This window comes from Brachypodium distachyon, chromosome 3, assembly GCF_000005505.3.
Source record: "Brachypodium distachyon strain Bd21 chromosome 3, Brachypodium_distachyon_v3.0, whole genome shotgun sequence".
Classification (NCBI taxonomy): domain Eukaryota; kingdom Viridiplantae; phylum Streptophyta; class Magnoliopsida; order Poales; family Poaceae; genus Brachypodium; species Brachypodium distachyon.
Window position 1 is genome coordinate 49,612,425 of NC_016133.3, and position 18,804 is coordinate 49,631,228.

At 43.1% G+C, this 18,804-nt stretch overlaps 3 protein-coding genes and 1 pseudogene across 3 annotated transcripts; 2 read left to right on the top strand and 2 right to left on the bottom strand.

Moving 5' to 3' along the window:
- Positions 1-1,549: 1,549 nt before the first annotated feature.
- LOC100833598 (S-norcoclaurine synthase) lies at positions 1,550-2,316 on the bottom strand. Its single transcript, XM_003572657.4, has 2 exons — positions 2,106-2,316; positions 1,550-2,007 (listed from the first exon to the last, which is right to left on the bottom strand). Exons 1-2 carry the CDS (start codon positions 2,287-2,289, stop codon positions 1,688-1,690), a joined length of 504 nt encoding a protein of 167 aa, XP_003572705.1. The 5' UTR covers positions 2,290-2,316; the 3' UTR covers positions 1,550-1,687.
- A 1,372-nt stretch (positions 2,317-3,688) lies between these two features.
- Positions 3,689-7,388, bottom strand: LOC100845008 (outer envelope pore protein 37, chloroplastic). Its single transcript, XM_003575281.4, has 6 exons — positions 6,776-7,388; positions 6,501-6,590; positions 5,627-5,797; positions 5,449-5,543; positions 5,021-5,141; positions 3,689-4,141 (listed from the first exon to the last, which is right to left on the bottom strand). Exons 1-6 carry the CDS (start codon positions 7,268-7,270, stop codon positions 4,010-4,012), a joined length of 1,104 nt encoding a protein of 367 aa, XP_003575329.1. The 5' UTR covers positions 7,271-7,388; the 3' UTR covers positions 3,689-4,009.
- A 2,228-nt stretch (positions 7,389-9,616) lies between these two features.
- LOC112271836 lies at positions 9,617-10,383 on the top strand (annotated as a pseudogene).
- A 2,047-nt stretch (positions 10,384-12,430) lies between these two features.
- LOC100845319 lies at positions 12,431-17,785 on the top strand. The gene is made up of 6 exons (XM_003575282.4): positions 12,431-12,658; positions 14,609-14,640; positions 15,189-15,380; positions 15,705-15,752; positions 17,208-17,278; positions 17,377-17,785. Exons 1-6 carry the CDS (start codon positions 12,606-12,608, stop codon positions 17,452-17,454), a joined length of 474 nt encoding a protein of 157 aa, XP_003575330.1. The 5' UTR covers positions 12,431-12,605; the 3' UTR covers positions 17,455-17,785.
- Positions 17,786-18,804: the final 1,019 nt, after the last annotated feature.

The window sequence follows — 18,804 nt, forward strand, 5'->3', positions numbered from 1 at the left end:
TCTGGTGGATAAGCCCAGATCAGCCCGGTGGTCAGCAGGGAAGGGAAAAGGCAACGGAAGAAGAATCCAGAAGAGTTTGTGTTTGGACGGAGTTGGGGGAGCTTGGGATCGATCGGAGACAGAAAGGGGCGGCGAACGGGCGAAGCAGGGATGACTCGGGGGAAGCAGAAGATCGACGCGCAGCGGCGGAGTGCAGAGAAGAACCAGAAGGCAAAGGGGTCCCAGCTCGAGGCACGCGCCGTTGGGCTCAAGATCATCTGCCCCATCTGCAAGGTCAGCGCGGTCTTCTTCCTAAATCTCCTGTCTCTTCTGCTTGCCCCCGTACGTGCGTAGTGGATATATTCACGGGGCTATCGATCTCCTCCGAATTCGGATGATGCACAGTTCCTCCGAAGCCTGAGTATATGATTGATCGTTTGGGTCTTGATCCGATCCCATGCGCGCTGTCCTGTTCCCCACTTAGGCAATTCTGAGGCCGCTCATCTATATGTATCCTTGGGCAGACTAGGATGACGAGTAATCGAAAGTAGGAGAGAAGATTTAAATTCTGCTGCTACCAGCATGAATAACTATTCACCTGCAAAAAAAAGCATGAATAACTATTCAGTAGGAAATTATATGCCAACATAATGGATATAGTGTATAACTGTACATGAGCTCTTGTTTTTCTCATTTGCTAGTTCCATTAGATCCAAATAGTGACAAACAACACAATGCGGACCACATTTTGCGGGCATAAACAAGCACCTGTTTGTAGAGGCATTGTGAATTTCATGTAACATTCCCTATCTATGTGCAGGTACAACTGGCCAATGAGAAACAGTTGACTGATCACTATGGATCAAAGCATCCCAGGGAGAAGCCTCCAGGTCCATCAAATGCAGACTGACTGTCATTCGCTGTGATGCAAAAGCATGAGTTATGCTTGGCTGTTCTTGAGTGTTCAATCTGCTCAGTATACTTCAGCTTCAGTTTTAACATATAATGTACGCCTTACCTCTTATTCAGGCAACAGCCTTGATAAACATATGCGTTTTATGAGTATCTTATGTGATCGTACTGCCGATGTATCATGTATCTCCAAACTGTATGTGGTACGCTCCTTGGATAAGAGAATGGTAAACAGCCAATCATGGCATTCTCTTGTTAACAGTTATGATTGAAGTAGTTAGAATTTGTAAGTGAAACTTTTCAAATTGCTGCAATCCAAACACACCCATTTTTGCCAGTTATTAAGCTCGGGACACCAACCAAACAAACCCAAGCCTCTGTGCGGTGGTGCTTCTTTTGGAATAGACAGAGAGCTCCTCATTGCAATTTTATCTGTTTCAAGGCTATTTTTTGCAAGTTTGCTGGAACACTTGTCCTATACATATTTGCACGTATTCATACGCAGTTTTATATGTCTGCTTTTCATCTTAAAAGGCCTGCATCTTAATATAGATATATGCAGTTAAAAGAAAAAGAATTGTTACGCGCATTTCAGGTATATTCTGTCCACAAAGCTGCATTCTAGTGACCGTTATCCAAGTCATAGATGAGACAATACTCGACTTATGAACATGGCAGCAAATTGGGACAATTGTCATACAAGAAACGTAAGCAGTAATTGATTAACAAATTACAAAGGAAGTCTCTCGAACTTAACTATTTCATACATTGATCTGGTGGAATGCTTAATTTGTTCTTATGAAGCTTGGTTGGGAGCTGGTTGCTCGGCGCTCGGATTGGCCTTGATATACTTTGTGATGGCCTCAGCAACACAAGCTAAAATGCTGGTGCTGACAAAGGATTCGCTTCCTGCAGCGTGCTCATCGCCTACTTCGTACTCGATGGTTGATCTTATCACAGAAGTCTTATCCGCATTCCCTATGATCTCAATCCTTACCAAATATTTCTGAAACCCACATTCCAGGAAACCTCCCTCTACTACTAAAACCTCCTTGACAAAGTTCTCATTGTCAATCTTGATGAACTTTTCCTTCTGATATTCGAAACCACGAATTCCTAGCAACATCAAATGAACCGACAAAGTGAAATTACAAATGAGGCCTTACTTACTGATGGATCGAAGCGTACGAGTGCGTGTACGATGGGATTCTAACCAGGAGGAAAGGTGAGGAGCAAGACCGTGCCGATGCCACCATCTCCTTCAACAAGCTCGACCTTTGAGAGCATGTGAGGAAGCAATTGAGGAACCAACTGGCCGACAAGGAGGCCCCCATAGACCTCCCACACCTCGGCTGCGGGGAGGCCAGTCTCCAACTCATGGCTAAGGCTCCCTTTCATTGCTTTCGTGCGCTGATCAGCTATTCAGCTGTGCTTCCAAAGGAGTGCGCTGTACGCAGATACATACATATATAACCATACATATAGGCAAGTCAGGTATGACTTCGAGTACTCGATTTTTTTTTAATTTTTTTTTTTTGCCTTTACTCGGAATCTCAAACATTGAGATGCTGCGTGAACAACCAGGCACTCATTTTGTCTGGACTTATCTCGGCATTGTACATTTTGCCTCAAATAAAGTAGCGAATCCATATTAAGTGTCGCTTGTGGAGGGAGTAGTATTTGAATGGTTGACATGCTTGAGACTGAGCCAGCGGACAAAGTGATCCCCGGTGAAGCATGTTTCTTCTTCTTACAAAAGAACTTAGCACATCACAAACTAGTGCAACCAAAGCCAACATGAGGCCTGGAGAAGTAACAAATTTTGGCAGACAGACATGTTCTTAAACAATTAGGCAGCGAGCTCTAGTGCATGTTCTCTCGGTAGCCCACAGGAAGGCTCAGCAGATTTCATCTGTCACAGCTACGGTTTTCTTAGATAGACAAAGGGTGTGTTTGGTTTGCTACCAAAACATATCAAGCCAATTTTTTGGTCATTGACCAAAATTTAATGTTATTTGGATGGTGACCAAATAATTGGCTAGCCAATATCTCATAGTCAACTTTAGTTCAACTTTTTGGTTAAAGTTGGCCAACTCATAGGCTAGCAAAACCATCACCAATTATTTGGCTAACCAAATTTTTGATAGGGCAACTTTGAGCTCAAACTAAACAGCCCCAAAAAGACAGGAGTGCGCTGGGATAGTTTTGGGGACACCAGAGACCTCAATAAAACATATTGTTGTTGTTGTTGTTACAAGTTTATAGAACTCCACCCTCGTAACATATTGTTGTTGTTTTTTACAATTTCTTGTATCTTCTGAATATGATTTTTTTTGTGTGGTTCATACTGATTCCTACCGTAAGACGGTTACACTGGATATTTCATCCATATTTATGGCTCGTAAATGATCAACTTTGCTAAGGAGCCGGAGACAATGAAGCGGCAATGTGACATTGCATGGCATCAACCATGGCATGCAGCAGCACCATCTGCACGGGGATGAAGGTCGCTTTATGGAAGCCGATGGAAAGGCCAGTAGCAGCAGAGAAGTCATCTTGGGACAGGGATGCATGGGCAGGGATAAGTAGATGTCATCGGGCGTATTGCAGTTGGAGGACGATCGGAATTCGGAGCTAGGTCATGATGAAAAGGTTGGCAGGGTTGTTTGCATGAGATAAGAATGAGTTGCTAGAGAACTTTATTAGCTAAGATGACGAATAGGCATGGAACAAATGATGATCCAACCTCCCGGAATCGATGTTCCAATTGAGGTACCATGGGCATGAACCACACATGTTTCTTCCACCCCACCAGCAAAATTCATTTCCGAAATATGCACGATCAGTCTCGAACCAATCTCCACCAAATACAAAGTTGCAACTGGATATGTGGAATTACACTAAATGACAACCCTCTTAACATCAATACACTTCCTACACGAAGTAAGATTGCTTCTGGTGCGGACCGATGACCACTATGTACAATAAGCCAAAGTAACATGATAAATAGAAAGGACTGAAAGAATATGTAGCGATCGGTGCCCTACGCAGCTTAACAAAGAAGGTTGTTGTCCGAAGCCTCAGTACCCAGCACCGACTGTATCCTGGGGATGCAATTCTACAGATCCCACCTTTTCTTCACTCGGAATAGCACTGAAGGATTGCGGAAATTATCCTGGGGTACTTGAAGCATAAGCTGAGCCTTCATCTTCATCGGTGCAGCCTTTGCTTTTCCCTCTTCTTGTCCAGCCTATAACATCCAAAAACATGTGATTAGGTCCGTGAGGTCGTCTGTATCTTAAGCTATCAGAAGACAATGCTTTGATGGCTTCACTGGATACAGCACTAATCTATGATGCGAAGTCAGGTTTGGCCATTAAAGATCAGTCCTACAACAAAGCTCTGTTGCAGTCTTAATATTCTCAAAAGGCCCTATTACCACAGGCCTCGGTGAAAGACTAATTGTATGCTAGAAAAATTAAAACACACTATGAAACATTGCTGATATCAAATGATTGATTTCCTCATAACATGTGCATCTGCAGAACACCAAAAATATACATCGCACGAGATAAAAGGTGGCTTTAAGTAATCGAAGTGCAAAGTGCCATAAAGAAAACTCGACACACTGTAATAAGCTATACAAGGATGGTTCAGGAGACCAAACCGCAATCGAACTTAGCAAGCACTTGTATTTCAGGCTTCAAAATTTAAGTAAATGTTACATATCCGTAGAGGATCCATATTTCAGGCTTCAGGAAAGAAATACAAGAGCTCTCCTGGATATCCTAAACATAACAAACGGAGTAGAAAAGAAAAGCACAACTGAAGCCTGTCAGACCAATTAGGATTTTTAACAACAAACAGTTCCTCGTAGAACATAATTAAGCAGAAAGAAGACTCCAACTATCACATTTACATATTTACTTTAAGAACATTCTATTTTATTTTCAACAATCACATATATTGTGTTTTCACTGAATGCAATCAACAGAGAAAGGATGCAATCACTAACAGATGATCATAGGAAAGTATGAAATGATAATTCTGTCTATTTTCTAGTTCACGTGCTCCAATAGTAAGTGAGATAGGATGATGCAGCAAAAGTGAGTTGCCATAATGTACATACCCAAATGGAAGCCCATCCAACTCGCACCTCTGAATCATAACCAGCTTTCAGTTTGTAATTTTTACCAATTGTATGCTTATAAACAGCATGCCAGTCATCAGTGTCGAAGTTATAATGATAGCTGAAAGGAAGGGAGAAATCAACACACAAAGATACACCGAGAAATAAGCTAACAATAAAAAGACACATGAGATAACACACGCGCTGGTAATCCTTTCCTACTTGCGCAGAACTAGAAAAACATTGTTCAAATTTTAGGTTGGCAATATGCTGGAAAGTTTTCATGACAATAAATTTGCATGCCATATTATAAGTAGAAACTTGGAGAATTTGATAACAGAAGCATTAACACTGTAGAGACTTCAAGAGAAAAAAAGGCTAGTGGATACATTTGATAATGGGCATGGCAACAATGACAGTATGCTGACCTTAACTTATCAGAAGAACCAAAATGCCTTTTGAAGTCTAGGGATACTGCATTGGAAGGCAAGGAGACGGTGGGAATTAAAGTTAATTCATTGTCCTGCCATAGAGAATGGATTAACAGAATCAGATAACACGAAAAATCCGAAGAAAAAACACAATAAATGATTAGAGATAAGTCACCTTATAACAATATCTTAGATTCAAATCATTTTCACTGTACTGAGCAGTAAGAATGCCATCTAAAAAATCAGACTTTCCAATCCCATATACAGACAACATTTTCTCGCCATCTTCATTTCTCCTCTCTTCCATTGAAACTTGACCAATTGGAAAGTGGAGTGTTGCTCTTGGCTGCACATTCATGAGGGTTAATTGAACAGATAACAGGGTTTATCCAAAATTCTAGCAAGAATTATTCACGGATTCTTGTTGCTGAAGGCCTAAGAACATAAATGTCCCTGTTGATGAAGGCCTGAGAACATAAATGTCTACAGCATTCACAAACTTCTAAATTTCAACTTTAGGATACATGGTCTACCGAGTATAAACGAGTGTAGCAATAAAAATATTAAACAACATAAGCTTTCAGACAAACCTTTAAAAAAATTATGAGGACTCAGTGTTTTCAAGTTTCAACACATGATTACATTTATTTAATCTGGAGTAGCATCTCACAGAGCTCTGATTTAAATACAATACAGGTGGCCTTGAGAGCTCATACATGATCTACTGTATATAGGAGTATAAACAATAGAGCGAGTTACTCAGCAACATGAACTCCCAAACCAAGTTCTGCAAAAAAAATCTAAGACTACTCAGTGTTTTTAACACAGTAGCTAATTCTTATATATTTATTTCAATCTGATGAAGTGGCATCAAGGATATCTAAAGAATAATCGGCATGTAAGATCATTACTACAATGCGTTTTGCGCCATCAAAGATGTATTTTAAGGTAGAAAATGAACCTTGTTGGAATTGCTCAAGTGCACATTACATTTATTTTAATCAAAGAAATGGAGAAAAGAAACTGTGTATGTAAACGTAGGTACTCACCAAACCGCTGTAAGGCACCAACGATGATAGCTCAAGTTTATAAGACGGATCACCCAACCTAGTGATCACTGCAACTTCTCCTTCTTGGTCCTGAGAATTCAACAGAACGCCATTAAAAAACCATGTAGGTACAAGTAGCGGAATAAACTCAGGAGGCTAAAAGGGAAAACTTTATCAAGTGAGTGAAACGAAGATCTAAATACACTTTCCGTCAGACAGAAAGTAACGAAACTACAGGGACTGGCCAACATTGAAAGAAAAATTCAAAATAACACCTTGACATCGTGCGAGGCGCGGAGCTGGACGGCCCCGCCGGGGAGGGAGGCGTCACCACGGAGCAGCGCGTTGCGGCGCTCGACGTCGTACATCACGGAGAAGTGCTTGGTAGAGAAACCCAGCACCGGCGCGGCGAAGAGCTGCCGCGGGTCTTCCCCCTGCCCCTGCGGGTCGGTCTGGAACGAGAGCCGCAGCTTGGCGAGGCCCCCCGTGAGCTTGCACGACACCTTGTGCGCGAACACGGCCTCCTCGCTGTCGTACTCCGTGGTGACCCGCAGACCCGGACGCCTCCGCCGCGGCTCCGGAGCCACCACCACTGCCTCTGGCGGCGGCGGGGGGGGAGGAGGCGGTGGAGTGGGCGGCGGCGGAGGGGGCGGGCAGAGGAAGGTGATGAGGGGGCAGCGGAGCCATGGCGGAAGGTTGAAGGGGTTCGGATTCTGGGCGGTGGGCGACGAGGAAGAGGACGTCGTGGTGGTGGTGGCGGCGGCGGCCATGGGCGGAGGAAGCGAGGCAAGCGGCGGAGAGGGGACCGCGGGATGAGCGGCGTTAAGAATCGAATGGAGGAAGAGGAAAGTGGAAAACTTGTGGGGGTGTGGCTTAGGAATTCCGGGTTCCTTTTTGCGATTAGAACCTTTTGGCTGTGAGCTATTCTGAGAAAGAACTACTTGCTCACTGCGTAATTCATTACCACGTGTCTGTGCGCACTAAATAAACAGAGCAATAAATGTGATTCTCTGCCATGTTCATTTTTTTTCCCTCGGTACAAATCTGACCTTGCGCTGCTGACATGCTGATCTAGCCAAGGAAATTCAGGTGGTCCAGTAATATTAATCATCAAAATTATTATTATTTTTATTTTGTAAACGATGTTCACATGATCGGGTCCCAAAATCACACGGTGGTCCATCCCCTAGATCCGTCACTGTGCTAAATACACATCTGACCTTTTCTAGACACTAATTTGAAATTTGGTTTCTAGACACTAATTTGAAATTTGGCCTATATGGCCGCTGCCGCGAAATTTGTGCTGACAAACAATTATTCAAATTATATCTAGTAGCATCACTCAGTTCTTTTGAAATAAAGAATCGCATGCACCTCTAACATATTTTCTCCATGAACTTCCAATGTCCCGAAAGACCTAGAGTTCTTATTTTAATTTGAAGTTTGAAACATGTCAAGGCACCTTAAGCTTTTGGTTTGTCGGGGCAAACACTAACTGTAATCCCTCCGTTCCATAATTCTTCTCGAAATATTACACGTGTGTAGACATTTTTTAGAAACAGATATATCCATTTTTGGACAAATTTGAGACAAGAATTATGAAACAGAGAGAGTATATTGCAACTTCTAAAAGGAACCTTTTCCTTTACATTTCAGTCAGATTTCTTGGGCCACGCCTAGTCGACAATAAGAAATCATCGTGTAAAGGCCACTCAATAAAATCGAGCAGTGATACAAAATTTCACGACAAAGCGCAAGCATGGGCATATCCAACATAGAGGCTGCAGGGGCAGCTGCCCCCACTCGATTTTTTTCACTCTTTTGTAACAAGCTTGAGTATAGAGAGGCTGCCCCCACTCTCAATTGTCCGATTGGTTCATGTATACATTCTTGCCCCCTTTGAATTTTAATCCTGGATCCGTCCATGAGCGCAAGCCACTTCTTGACAAAAGGTAGGAGTGCATCCGAAGAATACAAGAGGGGAATCTACGAGGTTACAACTGGCTACAGCCCTACAGCTGAAGCAAGCAAGAAACAAAAAAAAACAATTTATTGTCAAAGTCTACCTCTCGTAGATACGGGCGTTTAGCCAAGTATTAGTATACTTGAATGGTTCTCACATGCAAAAAAAGATAGTACTGTCGTACAGTTGAATGAAGATCACCTCATCACCATTTTTCCATGGCACAGTCACTTTCTTAACTTTTTTTGCATGCGGAGAAAGAAAGTATAGTTGAATGTTAGTAACAATTTAAGATCAGAGGAGTATTACGAGCAAATTTTAACAGGGTCTAGATTTAACTTCATTTCACACCTGGATGACCGGCCCTGAACAGCACAAGAGGAGCTCCAACGTGAAGGAATCCATGACATCCATTGCCTGATCGAGAGGGATGGAGGGAGGGGGCTTGGATCGATGGATAAGTGGTGGAAGCTAATACGGGTTCAGATGCATGAGTAAAATAGACCGTTGCTCATCGAACTTGTGTTGCACGTTTAATTTGGTTTCCGTACTCTGAAAACGTTCATATAGATTACTAAACTAAAAAAATACGGTACAATACGATCCTATACGATGGAGAGCTATGTATTTTGCTAAGGTGACATGCATCTGACACATGAGACCCACAAACTGTCGGCCAAGTGAATTGCAATTTACCCAACTTATTTCCCTTCCTTTCATCTTACCCCTCCACCCCTTCATCTTCTCTAACCCCCGACCCGATGGAAATCTCCCATCTTCGCGACGGCCGTGGCTGCCGTCTCGGGAGGCATGGCGCTTGACAAGGTGGCTGTGGGGCAACGACAGCGATGGCTCGGAGAACGGCCGCTCGGAGAAACAAATCCTCTGACGTCGTAGCTCTACGTGGCTCTCTCACTGATGTGCAGGACCAGACGAGCATCGACATCACGAAGGTCGTCTCCAGTGGCGTCGCCGGATCTGTATTGAAGGCCACAGCACACGACGACGCGCTCGCCGATGACCCGCACGCCTGTGTCGCCTCCGTGTCCAGCAGCCTGGCGGAGACTCGCGAGTAGCTACGTCGTCGCGGGCTCGCGGCAAAGTGCCTGACCTTCCTCCCCCGCATCGTCGCCGACGGCGAACCGCACTTCCGCCACGAGCTCGCACGCCATGGCGGCGGTAGTGTGCTCGGCATGGTCACCGGGGAGTATGTCTCCTGCTGCTCCCAGCGGCACGTCGAGCCGGCCCAACTCGCCTGCGACAGGAAGCACGGGGCCGAACGGGACGAGGGGCACGCTCTACGCAGGCGCACGGGCCCTCGAGGACGCCTTCTTTGCCGCCGCCGCCGCGCCCGACCGCGACGCAATCCTCTGCCCCTCGCTCCCCTCCGCGGCGCTCCCGCTGCTCCTCGCCGCCGACCTATCAGCCCCTCCACCGTGCCACGGGAACCCGACGAGCGTGACGAACGTCTCCGGGCTGCCGGCACACCGAGCACAACAGCCGATGACGATGGAGACGCGATGGAGCCCCGACGACGGGCACGGCAAGCTGGCGCAGCCGCGGCGGCGCAGGAGGCGACTACGGCGGCCGGGGAGAGCGCTGGCGGAGGGGGGTATGCGAAGCGGCGAAGGGGGTGGTGAGCTACCTGGTGATGGACGACCTCACGGTGCCGCCCATGTCCACCATCTCCGCCATCATGCTGCTCAAGAAGTTATGTCGGGTCATGGGGAGGGCAGAGAAGATGAAGAGGTGGAGGGGGAAGATGAAAGGAATGGAAATAATTTAGGGGGTAAACTGTCTGATACACACCACCTCTCCACCGTATAGGATCGTATTGAACCGAATTTTTTTGTTCCTCGACTTATACGAGCGTTTTCAGAGTACGAGGATAAAATTGAACGTGCAACAAAAGTTCGATGAGTAACGGTGCATTTTACTCTATACTGCAATCCCACGTAAGCCTTGCGCTAAGAACGTGTATGGGAGTTCCAAGTAGGATTCTTAATGCAAGTCGTAGTACGACTGCCTTGATAGGTTATCGCCACATAAGGGTCAATCACGCCGCCACATGCCCACATGCTACCACCGTGCTCCCTGCACACGCACGCTCAACGTGCCGCCCATCCACTCCGGTCTCTGGCCCGGCGATTCCGACCAGGGGCGAAGACAGTAATATACTCATCATTGGGTCACTCTTCAGAATTTATTAGTGTCATACACTTTTTAAGTGCATTCTACTATTTTCAAACAGGATTAGCAAAACAACACGGGTACCAATGAATACCATGTACGTCTGCCTCTGATTTCGACCACCCCGGTTTTGTGTGCATGCCACCGTCTTTGGATCCAGAGTGTCATGGGATCCTATAGACGACACAAATTCGACCAAAGAAGAGGAGAGCACCATTATGGCCATCTAGTGAAAAAGGTAGGGTTCTTCCTCCAAATGTTTTTGTTTTCTTTTCAAGGGTTTCTTTGCCGACCAAACACGATGGATGTGTGAGCTATTAGTAAACGAACAAATCATGCCACACCGCAATTTTGAAGGGCCCAGTCGTCGGCGACAACAATTTTTCAAAATAGATACATCAATACGTAAAGATCTCGCATGTTCTTCCCCCACACAAGGCCCACGCAGTAGCCTCCCGAAATCTCCACAATTGAACCAATCATGTCATGAGTCAATTTCTCAGGCCCCACTTGTCAGCGACAACAATTTCCTAGAACAAATAAACTCAATGCGCAAAGCTCTCGCACTTTCCTCACCCACACTAGGGGGGGCTCACGCAGCAGCCCCCAAAATCTCTGCAGACGAAGCAATCATGCCACAATGTAGTTCCGCAACCCCAATCGTCGACGACAATGGTTTACCAGAACAGAGACATCATCGCACAAAGCTCTCGCGCTTCCCCACCCGCACCTGAGGGCACACAGTAGCCCTAAAAAATCTCCACGTAATTCCGTAGGGTTTAGTTGTCGACAACAATTTTCTGGAACAAGGACATCAACGCACAAAATGTCTTGCGGTTTCTCCACGCACAGTCGAGGGGCCACACAACAACCCCCTAATCCACGCAAATGAAGCAATCATGCAACGATGCAATTTCACGGGCCCCAACCGTCAGCAACAGTTTCTCGAAAAAGATACGTCAGTGCACAAAGTTCTCATGCTTTGCCAATGACACCTAGGGGCACATATCAGCCCTCAGAAATCTCCACAATCAAACAAATCATGCCACGAATCAACTCCGAATCGTAGTTGTCAACCACAAAAAAATTCTTAGAACAAAGACACGAGTGCGCAAAGATATCGCACTTTCTCTAACACGCTCGCGGGCCCACGCAACTACCTCAAAATCCGCCGCGGTTCTAGGAGCCTTGATCTTTGGTTATATTCACTCTTTTCGAAAATAAGTGACCTAAATTTATCTAGATTCACATGTATCTATACACTAAAATATGTCTAGATACATACAAATGTAAACATATCCAAGTTACCCGTTCCCGGACGGAGAGATCGTTCTACCAACACAAGGTAGCAACTCAATTTTTTTTTCAAAAATGTCGAAATGAATTGAGTAGGTCCATAAGGTATGTGTCTCCGTTGCCATAAATTTTAATTATAAATTTATTATACATAGCGAGAAAAAAAAGACAAATGCAAACATGAATAGTGCCAGAAATTTTGTCTTTTGCTTTTGTCCTTTTGTGACTTATTTACGTCCGGATTTGTCTTTTTTGTTTCTCCATGCATATGATGAATTTGGATTTGAAACTTTGTAAGTTCGTAGACACATGTCTTGTGAAAACAATCAATTTATTTCGATTTTAAAAAAAAAATAGAAGTGCTAAAGGGGTGGGAGCAGATGATATTTTCCCCTGTTTGAGTTCACCCTGAGGCCACCCACAGGCCGCAGCCGAGCCGGGGCCCAGGCAGCAGCCCCAAAAATCTCCGCCTGTTCGCTCCTCCTCCAGACCTCCTTGTTTCTTTGACATCTCTCTTCAGGACACAGAGGGCGAAGAAGAAAGAGAGAGGGGGGGCAGGCAGGAGGAGGAAGGAACACCGCCCTGCCACCCACCACCCCTCCCTCCTCCTCTCCTTGTTGCTTCCTCCGCGGCCTGCCCGGTGCCGAGCTGGTGCGATGGCGGATAGCAACCCGGACGGCATCAAGCGATACACGCCTCCCGTGCACAGGTCAAACCCTCCTTCGCATTCACCTCTGCTTCGACGCTTACCTCCTTTTCTGAATGAAAAAAAAAACTCTCTTTCGATCGAGACCTGTGCAGTTTCTTGCATTTTTTCGATTCGGGGCGCGCTTACCGGGAATCGTATTCCGAGCGTAAGATTGGACCTTGGCCCGGCCGCATCTTCTGCGAGATGAGGTGGTTTCTTGGTGATCTGGGCTACTTCCGCTGAGGAAGCATGGAGCTGCTTGCGTTGGATTCGGGCCATTTCTTTGGGATTAGGGTGGCTGTTACGCTTTAGGACATTCCCTGTGCTGATTTGGTTGGGATTAGCCTGGAATTTGGCGGTGCGCCGCTCTCATTATCCTTGGATTTGGGCGCTATGTAGCTATTTTTGAGCTGCTTAATGGGTGTGATCTGTGGCAGCACCTGCGAACATGTGTCCTGTGACTTTTGTCAACTAATTTGAATACAAAGTGACTTTTTTGCTTTCTGTTTTTGGGGTTGGACGCTGGCTTTCTGATAGCTCATAGTGTGTGCAATGGAAGAGGTCTAGCCGTTTCGGCACATGCTACATATAAGCTATACATATCTTTATCACTAGTAAAGCCACCATTTTTAATCTCTTAGTGTCTCTTGGCATGCTGGTGTAGCTTATCAATAGGTATATGACGCTTGCTAGCTAACTTTTTGCCTCAAGATGAATTTGTTTAGTTTGGTCAAGCATCATGACCACATTTTGGGTGGTTTACACATGGTTTGTGGCGGCCTAATTTGTGGATATAGCCGGTGAAGGGTGACTCTAGTGTGGATATCAACTTGAAGCAACCTGGCTTAGCGACACTTGCACATGCAGTCATATGCCTTGGAGAAAGTTGATGCATACCTTGACATAAAGTCTCCTTGCACATTATTTGGCTCCATTTTTTTTAGAACCACCCACAGGAGAGTTACTTGTCAGTGTATTAAGATAGGACAAAAGTTTTTACAAAGTCTCAAAAGCCAAAGGAACAAACAAAATAAATCGGAGCAACCTGACCGTAAAATAAACCTAGGAGGCCAGAAAGAACTAGACCTAAGAGCCCCGAGCTCCTTATCTGTGGCAACGGCCCAAAACCTAAAAATCCGCTTGCACAATTCATGAGGTCTTGCATGAGAGTAGCATCATTGTTGAAACCATTCTTGTTTCTCTTTCCAAAGCTGCAAAGTGACCAAAATAATGAGGCTTTTCAACACCCTTTCTTGTCCGAGTCGTCTGCATTTCTCTTGCTTCTTGCCACCAATCCTCGAAGTGGGCACTCACCGGCATATCAGAGCTTGAGGACATGTCCACAGTAGCAGTTCACTCCACACGACGTTGTCAACACCACAGCCAATCAGCATCCATTTTTCCCACGTCCTTCAAACTTAAATGTTATACTCCCTCCGTCCCATATTAAGTGACTCAAATTTGTCTAAACTTGACTTATCTATATACTCCCTCCGTTCCATAATTCTTGTCGAAATATTACATGTATCTAGACGCTTTTTTGGAATAGATACATCCATATTTGGGCAAATTTGAGACAAGAATTATGGAACGGAGGGAGTACTAAAATACTTCTAGATACATGTAATATTTCGGCACTTAATATGGGACTGAGGGAGCAGTTGTTCTTGAGTCACTGATATTTCACAATCATGGTTAGAAATAGTTCAACATGAAAATGAAGTAGGCTTGCTGGAGCAGCTACTGCATTCAGTTCACCACATTGATGCTTTGGGCAGTTGTTCTTAGTTCTATTTCTAATATTTCTGAACTAATACTGTGATATGTGCAGTTCTTAGTATCTGTATGTTGTTTGAAATCTGTACTTGAAATGCATTGTTCTGTTGTCTGCATTGTTAGCCTTTTATCTTACTACATATTTGTGGATATGACCTGCTTGCTGATGGCTGTGTTACTCCTAATGTGGTTTAGGAATCGTGCAAACAATCGGCGCAAGGCTGGAGGTACATATCATTTAGATACAATTACTTAGATTTCATAGGCAATTGCTATGTTTTTCTTTTGCTGTGTGTTGGGTCTGCATACGGTCTCACCAATTTGTCAATAACTCAATATGATCTGATACAGTTGCTTGGTGTTATGGTATCAATTACTGTTTTTCAAAATTTGTCTAGAAGTATTTTTGCTTTTGAATTCAAAAATGCCAATACGGCACTCGGTAACAGTCTCACATCTTATGTAAGTTGTCTCTGCAAATTGCAACCATAATATAGTAATCTCTATAGTTAGTCAATTTATAAGTAAAAATGGTGTTTCTCGGAGGGCCAGAAGCCAAGTAAAAATGGTGTTTGATGTTTTTGTTTTACTTACATGGTCGTCTCTTAAAGTTTCTCAGAAACTCCTACCATAGAGATGTCTCCACTTACATTTGTTCATTTCCAATAAACTTCTGCTGGCTTGTCTGTTCCTCGTATGTTTTTTCTTGTGCTCATTCTGTATGTTTAAGTTTAGCTAACATTCGGGACACTTGAATTTTTTGTTCATCAAACAGATAGGGCTGAGAAAGCCAACTATTCATACAACAATGATGGGGAGAAAAGCCATGTTCCTTCACTAAAGAATCTTCCTCCAATTATCCATCATGATGCTTTTGTCAGCACTTCTCAGAATGATTTCGGTCAATCAAGATTAGTGCCCTTGGAGGGATGTTCTGCTAGTGAGGCTGCACAGCTTCTCAGTGACCGTATGTTTCTCAGCAAGACTACATACCATGACATCCTTTTAAGTTTTAACTGCTGGTAGAGTTTCTGTCATTCAGTGATAGAAGTTCTTTTCTTCTGTTGTTTTTTTATTTTAATCATACCGTCAACTGTTTGTCTTATAGATCCGCTTATAAATCACGAGAGGTTAGGCAAGTTTAGTTACTTATGGTCTAGTCTTCTCATATAGTGATACAGAGAGGCACTGCTATTTGTCCTACAAGCTGCAGCTGATGTATTAACTCCAGCGAAACTTACTTCCTACCATTCATCGTGTGATAATAAGCTTTCACATTGTATCTCTGTAGGTTGGGCTGCTGCAATGAACTCGTACAATGACCCAAATGATTCCCCTGGTGAGCACTGTAATTAGTTTTTCATTGTTCCATGTTAGTTATTAAAGGAAAGACATGGAGTCCTTGACATTCAAGAACCGCCATAGACAATTTAAAACCTAGAACTATCTTGCTATGTATTTGGCAGTTTAATTGTGTTGACTAATGATAACCAACTCGCTAGTTTACATTCTTATGATATTATTACAAGTAAAAGTCAAATTTAGTTCGCTGCATTCCTCTACTTTTAGCCTTTCAGGGAAATCATATTGTGTCATCTAGTAGAAATTATTTATTCCCCTTAACTTGCCAGTACAAATCACTCCTGGAAGTTTCTTTTCAAAGCAGTTTTGCCATGTTGAGTACTTGCGTTGTATCCTGGGCAGCATTATTGTAGCATATTAAAGTTTGATCCACTAAAGAATATAGAAGAGAAAATACATAAGGGATATAGAAGAGTCAAGGAAAAGACGGGTTTTTTTTGTTTGTTTGTTTAACTAAATTATTGGCTGATTCTATGAGGTGCCTTGCTGACATGGCTCATTGGGCAACCCTGTTTAGTTTTTTTTAAAGGAAACCCAGTTGGATATCACACAAACAAGCACTAACAGGGTAAATTGTACTGGTTTTCAATGTTATGAGGGTTAAATAAGAGATTTTTCAGTAGAGGGTCCAATTTGAACTTTCCAGAAAGCTGGAAATAGTGGAACAAACTGAACTATAATATATCATACCTAGTCTGCATAACTAATTAACCGTACCATAATGATATCCTAGAGCAACTCTTAAAAATCGAGAAGTCCATATCAGCTATATATATATGCTGCTATCACTCTTAACATATGATGTCTTGCTCTAACCTTCCTGTTGTTGCTACGAAAGAAAAGTTACATATTCTTACAGGAAATGTTTGAACTTCTTGAGATTCTTGCATATAGCAACTTACGGCAACACAAATCAGGAGATTTGCTATTATTGATGATAAGAGTGCATTTGAGATGTTTTGGGATGGGGTTCTAAGCACAAGTATTAGTGTATGATCCAAGCTTTAGAAATAAGGATGCTCTAGCTGTCTTTTAATTTCTGATTGTTGTTAGTCTTCAATAATTGAAGAGAATACGAACATGAATGTGAAGCATGGTAATAGTAGTGTCACGGTCATGGGAGAAGACAAAAATGATCTTAAGATCACATGAACCTATCACCGGTGTAGTGTACTTGTGCTGTTGTGCACTTCAAAAATTAGTGTAAAGACCATATTAAGCTATACTAACTCAACCTCATGTTATGGTGCCAATTTGAAACAACAAAGCAGAGCACCCTCCTGTTAATGCTACTCCCTCCGACCCATGTTACTTGTCTCGAATTTGCCGAAATATGGATGTATCTATGTTTAAAAAGCGTCTAGATACATGTAATATTTCGATAATATGGGTCGGAGGGAGTATTAATTATGTTAACTCGATAATTTGCCAGGTAAACCAGTAATGTATGGTGGATCTACTGGATCATCATGGGGGCAAGGTCACATGAAACTTCCTCATCAAGTATGAACTGAACTAATAAACTGTTGTGATTTTGACTTCCCTCTTACATCTTGATTTTCTGTGTGCTGATTGCTCTCTTGTGATAATCGGAAGTACAGATGAATTTTCTTGAAGATCTGCGTCGCGCAGTAGATGCTCAAACGGGCCTGACATCAACGCTCAACAGCTGGAACTAACCAGACTCATGCTGCATTGATGGAGTGACAAAGATTTATCAAAATCGAGCTGTTTGCAAGTGCGCTGTGTGTTCAGTTTCATATGTAAACTATATGTATGATGGGACCAAATGCTTTAGTCTAGCCTGCAGCTGTTTGGTTTCGTAAGATGGAAACAGCAGTCGATCCCTTGTAACCTGGATGGGAAAGTCAGCTTGATGTATCATGGACCTGAATCTCTGCTTTTGGAATATCCTGGTGGGAGTTGTATTACAATAGATTGTTTGGATATACCCATTTTCTCAGCACTCGATTTTGTGCCGTTATGCTAAATTATTAGTCTTGTTGTTGAGAGGCTACATTTTAGCATTGATCATGCTTTATTTCAAGTTTTCAACTTATTTCTGCACGGCAGGTCTCAGTGTGACGCATGAATAAGCAATAGTGGTTTCAACTTCATGATTCAACAAAATCCCAGCAGAAGTAGTACAACGGGTAATCATCTTTGCTCCTATATCTATAAAAGAGTCAATTGGTGGTTCATTCCATCACCTGCTTCTCGCCTTCTTTTGTTAAAAAACAAACAACCCATCTCTTTCTAATGCAATCAATTAATACAAACAATTAAATAATATATTACAAAAGACAGATAGTGGTGATGTTTGTCACCAAAATATTTATAAAAAAAATCAATTGGTGGTGGTGGTCCATCAGGATGTCCACAATGTGCAAAAAAGCTATCCTTAAGGCCTAGGTGGTAAGGCTTGTGGTTGACCTTATGCATTGTGAAATTTTTGAAGTTGTTCTTAACCTTGTGGGTGACCTTAGGCTTGCGGGCAGCCCATAAGCAATAGAATATTATTTCTCTTTTTCATCTCTCTCTTGCATGCATCTATTACAACAACAACTATGGGTCCTATCTTATGACAAAAGTGACCTTATACATTGTGACTATTTTCACAAGCTTTGTGGGTCCCAGCTTATGGCAAATGTTGGCCTTATATATTGGTCATGCCCTCACCTGCTCGGCTGCTCCCTCCTACTCACCTTTCTATTGTCAAGAAAAAAAACACTATTCACCTCTTTCTAATTCTAATGCAAACAATTAAGAATCTATTACGGAGTACAAAAGTCTGAGATGGCGGTGATGTTTATCACCAAAACCAATGTATGTGTATAGCAAATGTAACAAATGTACTCCTCCGTCAAACAAAAAATGTCTAACTTTGATTAAATTTAAATGCATCTATACATTAAGTCATGTCTAGATACATCCAAATTTTAACAAACTTGAGACATACTTTGTTAGACGGAATGAGTATGTGGGTTTTTAGTCTAATTTATTTTTAACAAATAGTCTAATTTGTCTTG

What these genes read in the sequence shown, in the direction of transcription:
- LOC100845319 (XM_003575282.4), top strand. Translation starts at nt 12,606, where the DNA reads ATGGCGGATAGCAACCCGGACGGCATCAAGCGATACACGCCTCCCGTG. An exon ending in TGACCCAAATGATTCCCCTG is followed by an intron (nt 15,753 to 17,207) that starts GTGAGCACTGTA and finishes ATAATTTGCCAG; the next exon opens with GTAAACCAGTAATGTATGGT. An exon ending in ACATGAAACTTCCTCATCAA is followed by an intron (nt 17,279 to 17,376) that starts GTATGAACTGAA and finishes TCGGAAGTACAG; the next exon opens with ATGAATTTTCTTGAAGATCT.
- LOC100845008 (XM_003575281.4), bottom strand. Translation starts at nt 7,270, where the DNA reads ATGGCCGCCGCCGCCACCACCACCACGACGTCCTCTTCCTCGTCGCCC. An exon ending in GCGCCTCGCACGATGTCAAG is followed by an intron (nt 6,591 to 6,775) that starts GTGTTATTTTGA and finishes TTGAATTCTCAG; the next exon opens with GACCAAGAAGGAGAAGTTGC. An exon ending in TTGGATGGGCTTCCATTTGG is followed by an intron (nt 4,142 to 5,020) that starts GTATGTACATTA and finishes TGGATGTTATAG; the next exon opens with GCTGGACAAGAAGAGGGAAA.
- LOC100833598 (XM_003572657.4), bottom strand. Translation starts at nt 2,289, where the DNA reads ATGAAAGGGAGCCTTAGCCATGAGTTGGAGACTGGCCTCCCCGCAGCC. An exon ending in GCTCCTCACCTTTCCTCCTG is followed by an intron (nt 2,008 to 2,105) that starts GTTAGAATCCCA and finishes TGATGTTGCTAG; the next exon opens with GAATTCGTGGTTTCGAATAT.